The 9217-nt window shown below is 43.2% G+C and overlaps 1 protein-coding gene across 1 annotated transcript; it reads right to left on the reverse strand.

Moving 5' to 3' along the window:
- Nucleotides 1–6795: 6795 nt before the first annotated feature.
- Nucleotides 6796–8105, reverse strand: LOC117524910 (trace amine-associated receptor 13c-like). Its single transcript, XM_034186727.1, has 2 exons — nt 7912–8105; nt 6796–7621 (listed from the first exon to the last, which is right to left on the reverse strand). The coding sequence occupies exons 1-2, from the start codon at nt 8085–8087 to the stop codon at nt 6805–6807; spliced, it is 993 nt and encodes a 330-aa protein (XP_034042618.1). The 5' UTR covers nt 8088–8105; the 3' UTR covers nt 6796–6804.
- Between the last annotated feature and the right edge of the window lie 1112 nt (nt 8106–9217).

Consider the following 9217-nt stretch of genomic DNA (forward strand, 5'->3'; position numbering starts at 1 on the left):
ATGATTCATATCCATATAGTTTTTGAAAAAATAAAAAGGTTGGATAGTTTTCTCACAGACCTCGTATGGTTTTGTTTTAGGTACTACTCACCCCGGGTTTCTTTGTGGTTTGATGTATCTCTCTGTCTGTCCATGTGTGTGTGTTTGTAGGCTTGGTCCTGTCACCTGCTGTTCCTCACAGCTGGTTCTCATCAATCATCTCACATGTCACAATGTCACTATTGTGACATTCCGGTTTGTCTGGTCCTAGTGGTAGTAGTTTGTTCTGTGTTTGCTCATCTCCCTTTGTCCTGGTGCTGTTGCCTACTCCCCTCCTTTGCTCCTGAACATTCTGATTGTTCTCCATTGTTGGACTCACATTATCAACTACTGTCATGGTAATGTCCTGACTTTATACTCCTGCTTTTTTGGGTTCATCCCCTCTGAAATTATAACACCTGATTTTAATTAATACATTTTTGTGAACCAGGCGACTTCTTTCCTGCCACATTGCCGTATTCAAGTCAAAGTGTAGAGAGAGCAGGGCACTTGGCACCTGGTTTGGCTTGGATAATGCAAATGTTGTGTGTCCTGTAATAGGGATAAAGGGTATAATGTGTAGAAATTATACTTGTACTGAGTGAATATATTTTTTTCCACTGAGAGATCAATAAAGTTGCCAGTATATTCAGAAATAATAGGGAAAACTTCCTTTTTTCCATTTGATGTATGTACAGTTATGGTCAGACATTTACATACACTCATCATGGACATGAATGTCATGGTAATTTGGGCTTTTAATGATGTCTTTGAACTGTTCTTTTGTCAGGGTGAAATGATTGTACAGCAAACATCATTAATGACTCTGAAAACCAAGACTTGGGTGCGCAAGTTTAAATTTATTTTGAATATTCTGTCATCCACACTCAAAATTATGCATACAGGCTCAAATATATACATACATTCACTTTTAATAGGTGGTGCTGAAGGTTTTACAGTGTCTTTTAACATGACAAGGCCAAGGCCTATTAATTCCTCATTCGTGACCATGACAACTGGTAGTTTCTTTTTGCCAGCATAAAAAGGACGTGTTTGGCAGCACTCACTGGACTGACCAATACTCAGAACAATGGGAAATTCCAAGGTACTCGTTGAAGCTTGAAGAAGGAGAACTGTAGCTCTACACAAGTTGGGAAGGTCTCTTGGAGACAAATTAAATCAATCTATAATCTAATCCAGGGGTGGCCAAGTTCGGTCCTCGAGAGCCACCTTCCTGACACTCTTAGTTGTCTCCCTGCTCCAGTACACCTGAATCCAATGAAAGGCTCATTAAAAGTCTGCTAACGAGTCTTTCATTAGATTCAGGTGTGTTGGAGTAGGGAGACAACTAAGAGTGTCAGGAAGGTGGCTCTCGAGGACCGAACTTGGCCACCCCTGATCTAATCAATGAAGATTCGAAGATCATCAGTTCAAACAATTGTGCTTAAGTACAAGTTAGTTAAATGTGTCACCACTTTGCCAAGGACTAGAAGAAGATCCAAACGGTCACCCTCAGATGAGAGGAAATCAGTTGGAATTGTCTGGAACAACTCAGGAGCCAGCAAGGCTGAGGTCTACCATGAACTGGACACTGCTGGAACACCAATGTCACTATGCACAGAGAGTAGTTTTACACCATGGATTGAGAGGGTGCCGAGCAAGAAAGAAGCCCCTGCTCCAAAATCAACACCTTTAAGCTGGACTGAAATTTGCAGCTGCCCACATGGACAAGTCAAATACCTTCTGGAGACAGGTTTCATGGTCAGACGAGACAAAGATTGAGCTTAATGGCCACAATTACAAGAGGTATGTCTGAAGGAATAAAGGTGAGGCTTTCAAACCTAAGAACACTGCCAATTGTCAAGCATGGTTGTGGCAGTATCATTCCCTGGTGCTGTTTTTCTGCCAGTGCTACCGGTGCATTGCACAAAGTCTTTTGAAATAATAAAGAAGGAGGACTACCTCCAAATTCTTCAACATCTTCTCAAGTTAAATAGATGGTTGAAAATTGACCACAATTGGATGGTCCAACAACACAAATCACATCAAAAGTGGTTGTGAGTTAGATAAAGCAGGCTAGCATCAAACTTCTGGAGTTGCCTTCCCAAAGTCCCGACCTCAGTTGCATTGAAAGTTAGATTAGATTAGATAGAACTTTATTGATCTCTTGGGAAGACTCCCTCAGGGAAAATGATGTTCCAGCAGCACTGTATAGCAGCACACAGGGAAAAAGCACACAGTATCAAAAGTGAAAGTGAAAAAGAAAAACAGTTTGCAAGTATAAATATAGATACAGAAAATAAAGACTGGACATACTGATCAGTACTGGTTTACTGACTACTACTGTTCCTCTCATTCCCGTCCTCTGTCTTCCTGTTACTCCTCCTCCCCCTGAGTGAAGAGTTGTACAGTCTGATGGCTTGAGGGACAAAGGAGTTTTCAGTCTGTTGGTCCTGTACTTGGGAAGGAGCAGTCTGTGACTGAAAAGGCTCCTCTAGTTGCTGATGACAGAGTGCAGAGGGTGACTGGTATCATCCATAATGTCCAGCAGTTTGTCCAGTGTTCTCTTCTCTGCCACCATCACCAGAGAGTCTGGCTTCATGCCATCCACTGAGCCACCCCGCCTGATCAATTTATCCAGCTTGGATGTGTCCTTCTTGGATGTGCTGCTCCCCCCAGCATGCCACAGTGTTAAAGGGGATGCTGGCTACTACGGACTGGTAGAACATCAACAGGAGTTTCCTGCTGATGTTAAATGACTGCAACCTCTTCAGAAAGTACAGCCTGCTCTGTTCCTTCCTGTACAGGTGGTTGGTGTGGGTTGTCCAGTCAAGTTTGCTGTCTAGCCACAGCCTGAGGTACTTGTAGGAATCCACAGCCTCCAACTCAGATCACTTGATCAGAACTGGTTGTGGACTTGGTCTGGACATCCCAAAGTCAATGGCCAGCTCTTTTGTCTTTGAGGTGTTGAGCTGTAGATGGTTTGTGTGGCACCAAGCAGCAAAGTCCTTCAATAGGCTCCTGTACTCCTCATCTCTGTCATCCCTGTTGCATTCAACAATGGCTGTGTCATCTGGAAACTTCTGGATGTGACACAGCTCAGAGTTGTAGCAGACATCAAAGGTGTACAGGGTGAAGAGAAGAGGGGCCAGCACCATGCCCTTGGGTGCTCCGGTGCTGCTGATCACAGTGTCAGACGTGGTGTCCCTCACCCTGACATACTGCGGCCTGTCTGTGAGGTAGCTGGAGATCCAAGTGACCAGGCAGGGGTCCACTTACATCCTGTTCAGTTTGTCCTGGAGCACAAGGGGTTGGATGGTGTTGAAGGCACTCAAGAAGTCCAGGAAGAGAATCTTCACTGCACCGTTTCCCTTATCCAGGTGCGATGGCATCCTCCACACCAACACCTGCTCGATATGCAAACTGCAGACAGTCCTGGGCGTGTTGCACCTTGGGGTTTGAGGAAGTTGAGAAAGAGCCACTCCAATGTCTTCATCAGGTGCGAAGTGACTGCCACTGGACGGAAGTTATTCAGCTTCTGAACCAGTTATTCTTAGGAAATGGAATGATGCATGAAGTCTTCCAAAGGGTGGGCACTCTTCCTAGAAGTTTTTAAGTTTGTCTCTCCGTTGTCCCCCCTGGTCTTTGGTTTATGGCCTGTGATGGTTTTTACAACTTCCCAGACCTCCCTCATGTTATTTTGTTTCAGGTTGTACTCCATCTTTCTCCTATAGCTGTAGCTGTAGCTAAGCTATAATCCATCAGACAGTGTGTCAGCCCCTCCATGTCCTCACCATGTGGGTTGATCAACTCATCCCAGATCTTGGTGTTCTAGCAGTCTCTCAGGGCACTTACCACTTCAGGGGACCACCTTCTGACAGAGCAAGTGGTAACCAGCTGCCTTTGTACCACAGGGGTAAACTGTGGCTGTAGGTGGACCAGATTGTGGTCAGAGTTCCCTAGATGGGGGAGGGGTGTGACTCTGGTCTGTGCCAGGAAACTAACCAATTTAAATGAACTCTACTAATTCTGCCAAGAAGCGTGTAATGACTGGAGCACAACCTGGGACCCCCTGCACAGAGTGGAACACAGGTGAGTGGATAAAATGTGCTTTAGTCCGACTCAGCTGGCAGACACGGGTCAGAGTACACAAAGACATCAGTCTAAGAATCAACCAAGTCCATGAGGAGTTAAGCAAAAACAGGAGTTTGTACAGCAGGCAGGAGGTCAAAACACAAAGGGCAACTATACCAACGTCCCAGACAGCAGGCTTGGAGGTAGAGTCAGGATCAGGCAGCAAAGGTCGGCAATGAAAGGGCACGAGAATACTGAACACTGAGTATCTTGCCATAATAACACGAGACAGTCTGGCAGAGGAGACAGTCAATATATACTCCAGGAACTAATTAGTGGAAGCTGGAGACAGTTGAGCAAACACACAGGAAGAAAGCTAACAAAGTTCACCAGGAAACTATGACCACCAAAATAAAACAAGGTGAATGAGACGACCTTGGGCCTGTACTACGAAGCGGGGTTAATTTACTCAGATGTAACCCAGGGTCAACCTCTTAAACCGGGGTTGACAAAACCTGGTTTCCTCAAGTGGTGTTAATCGGTACGACGACGCTGAATAAGATGTTGATTTGTTGAACCTGTGTTAACCTAAGTGGAGTTTGTGCGCATTCACATAAAAGGGGCGGGTTGCAGCACACGTCACCATTTTTCAATGATGGCGCAGTCACCTTACTTTACCAGAGAAGAATGCACGATTATTATGCGGTGCTACGAGGAATTTAAATTAATGTTAAGGGGGAAATCGAACACATCGTCTGCCAATAAAGCAAGACAGGCTTGTTGGCAACGTACTGCTGATCGGGTAAATGTGTACGTACAATTCAATTGTTCCCCAAATCTGTTACAGATGATTAACCTGTGTAATGTCTAATATGTGTAAAAAATTGACCTACTTTCATTAATTACGCCCAGATGCAACACGATTCAGAAGTGGGCATAGGCCTACTAATAAATGTTAGGTTAATTTAATGTTTCCTAAATAGGCTACCTTGACTGTATGATTGCTATTCCTAATCCTGTCAATATTTCAGATGTAATAGCAGTGCAAAACGCACCTGGCAGCAGGTGAAGATGAAATATAAAAACATCCTTCAGAACCATAGGTTTATATTCAGAGCTTGATAAGCCCCACTTCGCCTAATTAATGGACATGCATTAGAACTATTTTGATATTAGTAATTACCCGCGATTGCATAAAACCCTTCTTTGATTTGCATAGTGGATAAATGGCCAGAGAAAACGACAAATGCATCCAACAGTTTAGACAGAGCAAGTGCTACCTTGCAAATTTCAGATGTTCAGCATCACCGATGGAATACATAAATTGTCCACTGGCAAAATAGGCACAAGGCACATTATCTGCTCGATCGTCGGGGCATTGCTACACTGTAAAAAATGACTTGTTTTTACAGGAAAACGCTGGCAGCTGTGGTTACCAGGGAATTCCTGTAAAACATACAGCAGCACAGTAGATAACATTACAGACATAATATGTATATGGATTTACAGTGAATGAACCACGGCTGACTCACATTAAAAGAACTGTTAAATCTACAAACAAGAGCTCTCTTTTTTGTACATTTAACTGCTGTATTTTTTACAGGAATTCCCTGGTGACCATAGCTGCCAGTGTTTTCCTGTAAAAACATCAGTCTTTTTTTACAGTGTACGATGGGTGATGTTACAGACGTCTGGCCCGATCAGCTGACAAAGATAAGGAATTCCCTCGGCTGAGAATCTATATCTTTCATAGAGAATATCGTCCGGGTATGTCAGCGGATTCTGGCGGTCTTTAAAAGCCCTCACCCTGCGAAGAGAGCCCCTCACAATTTGTGCCCCAATATCAAACGGATCATCCAGGTAGACCGGCATTGTCTTCGGAGTGATTGAAGGTGGATGGATGGTACTTATAAAGGGAGTGGTTAAGCGAAAACCTCAAGCTAACCGAGAACATAACCTGCTCGAAGCAGGTTTGGCACACAGCATAAATTGCCATGGCAGCATACCTCGAAGATCAAAACCTATCCACCTTTCGTAGTACGGGTTAACCGGGAAGTTACTCCACACGTCATCAACTTACTCCCGAAGTTACCCTGATAAGCCAGTAACCCCGCTTCATAGTACAGGCCTCTGATGTGTGACAAAGAGTGGTCAAATATCCAAACAGAATTTTGGCAGAGGCTTGTTGATGGTGAGCAAGTATCTATCTATCTAATATATATATATATATATATATATATATATATATATATATATATATATATATATATATATGTTGTGCACCAAATTCTTTTTTGGAGTCATGCTGTACAGTCAGTCCATCCTGGCAAAAGAACAGTTCAAAGACATAATTTAAGCTAAATATTTCCAAGGCATTCATACCTATGGTGAGTGTATGTAAACATCTGACCACAACTGCACAGCTACACTGTTTCAAATATACTTCTCCCTAAATTTGTTCAGTAAAGGTTAACAAATAGTTTATATATTAATTTCAAATGCAAAATTATGCTTCTTGGTGTAACTCTGCTTCATTATTATTATTTTTTTTTATCTTCTGTAGCAAAACAACCTCAATTTTTCCTTGTCTTTTTTTTTTTTACAGAAGTCTGATTAACCAAAATACAGCTGGCAAATGTGTTCAGATCAATTTGTGGAGTTGTGCTTTGGTTGTACACAAAATTATTCAGAACAGAGCAAAATCATCAACCTCTACAGCATGTTGGCCTCTGAAGATCCTGGCTGCAGGATCTGAAGGGAAACAATAAGACGAATGGATTTTCTAAACCAGGGGTAGAATAAAGCATAAATCACAGGGTTTAAACAGGAGTTAAAAGAAAACAAATAGTGAATGAACGCTCCAGCTGCTGAGCTCAGCAAGGCACTCCCTGAAACAGCAAAACAGTAATACGGACAGAAACATATCAGAAACGCGACGACGACGACACCCAGAGCTCTGGCTGCTTTCAGCTCAGACTTCATGGTTCTTACGTTCACTGATGGTTTGTGTGTGAGAGCTGTAACATGAGAGCGCATGGCACGAGCCTGAGACACAGCCACCACAAACACTCTCACATACAGAACCACGATGACGGAGATGGGACCGATAAAGGTCACACCGAGGTCAACGACTCCTGCGATGTAGTTAATAATTATCACACACTGTCCAGAGCAGGTATGATGTTTGTCTGGTTCATTCAGTACATCCATCACAATCAAACTGTTGTAGAAAGCAGATGAGAACCAACACAGACAGATAGAGGTTTGAACTCTTCTCACAGTGACTCTGGTGGAGTAATGCAGAGGATGACAAACAGCCACATAACGGTCCACTGATATGAGGACCATGTCTCCTACTGAGGCAGACGTTATGATGAAGGACACATAATTATACAGAGAACACATGAGGTCACCAAGAAACCAGCAGGCTGAATGTCGGAGCATTTCAACAGGCAACACGACGAGACCCACAAAGAAATCAGAGACAGCCAGAGAGAGGAGGAGGAGGTTAGAGGGAAAGTGAAGCTGCCTGCAGAGAAACAAAGAAAAACACTCATAAACAGATTATTTCATATATCTTATATTTGTTACATGCAGATGATTGGTCATTATTATCAGGAAACCACAATATAATTCTACCATGCTGATGTCTAAGTTTGTTTAAACAGCATGTCAGCATGTCAACCCCAAAATTAACTATTCAGCTGTTTCAATTTGTGCAAACAATTACCTCATATAAGCTCATTTACAAATGGATAAATTGTAGCTGAAGTTTAAAACATAAAATCATGTAGTTGATGTTTTGAAGTGAGTCTTTACCTGAAGTGTGAGACTGAGATGATGACCAGCAGGTTGAGAGTCACAGTGAGCACAGAAATGGAGGACAGCAGGATGGGTCCAAGCACAGCGTCAGAACCAGGAGGTGCCGGCTTCCTGCAGGAGGTGTTGAGGAGTTCTGGAAAGCAGAGCTCTGCTCCGTCCTGGGTCTCCATCATCAGAGAGGAGAAGCTGCTGAGCTCCACCAGCTTTCTAACCAAAACTCAGCCACACAGCTGATTTATCTCTTTCTGACACTCCTCCATCTCTCTGGACACTGAGGTCCTCTTCTTTCATTATTCTTGCATCACTGGCATCATCATCATCATCGTTCTGCACTCTGAACTCTCACCTTTTCTCTGTCTTAAAAATAACAGCAACAACAATAATAATATTTTGGGATGTCCTGATCAGGTTTTTTGCCCTCATCCTGATTCGAGGTATTTCACATTATCTGCTGATACGGACGACTGATCTGGTTTTTCGAGATCATGCATTTGCACATGGCACTCTACAAGCACATGAAGTAATTTCAGTCTAATTAAAAAAGTAAATAAGGCATTGATCCTTACATTTACTTTCAGTTCAATTTATTTTTACAGCCCCAAATCACAATATGTCACCCCAAGGTCCTTCACAAGGGTAAAGTCTAACCAAGCGACAAACTTCAATGGCCTCAGAAGAAGCCCTTCTGGAAGAAGGTCGTGCTTCAGTAGGTCACTGCAACATTTATTCTGACTTCCTCTGGACTGTTTCCTTCGCTCAGCTGAGAGGAGGTTCTTCATAATCCATCCTCACAGTGGGCCTCATGTATCAACGTTGCGTACGGCGATATTTGAGCGTATATGGGGTGTACGCCAAAACGGCTGCGCCACTTGGCATTTATCAGTGTGGTCGTTGGCGTACGCTGCGCTGAAAATATACACCAGGTTGAGAGGTGGCGTAAATTATACGCCAAAATGAACCAGCGCTGGAATCCACATAAAAATGAAGATGATCAACATGATAAACAGTGCCATTATACAAATCAATGCATATGTTACATAAATAACACTTTCCTGATTATACTACATAATAATCAATACAAATCCCGCCTTTGCGGGATTGTTATGGAGCACGATCCGTGGTCACAGCGCTGACTGCAAAGACAGCGCTGCTCGCCTTTTTCTCCAGAGCCTGGAGCCAGAGCAGCGCTGAGCTTAACTTCATGTGGTGTGATCGTTTTAGACAATGAAATTGATAATAACAACTGTAGTGTTGTCATTCCCTTCGCCTGTGCTGCAACCAGGTTTTGTCGTCTCCATTCGTT

This window comes from Thalassophryne amazonica, chromosome 14 (assembly GCF_902500255.1).
Source record: "Thalassophryne amazonica chromosome 14, fThaAma1.1, whole genome shotgun sequence".
NCBI lineage: Eukaryota > Metazoa > Chordata > Actinopteri > Batrachoidiformes > Batrachoididae > Thalassophryne > Thalassophryne amazonica.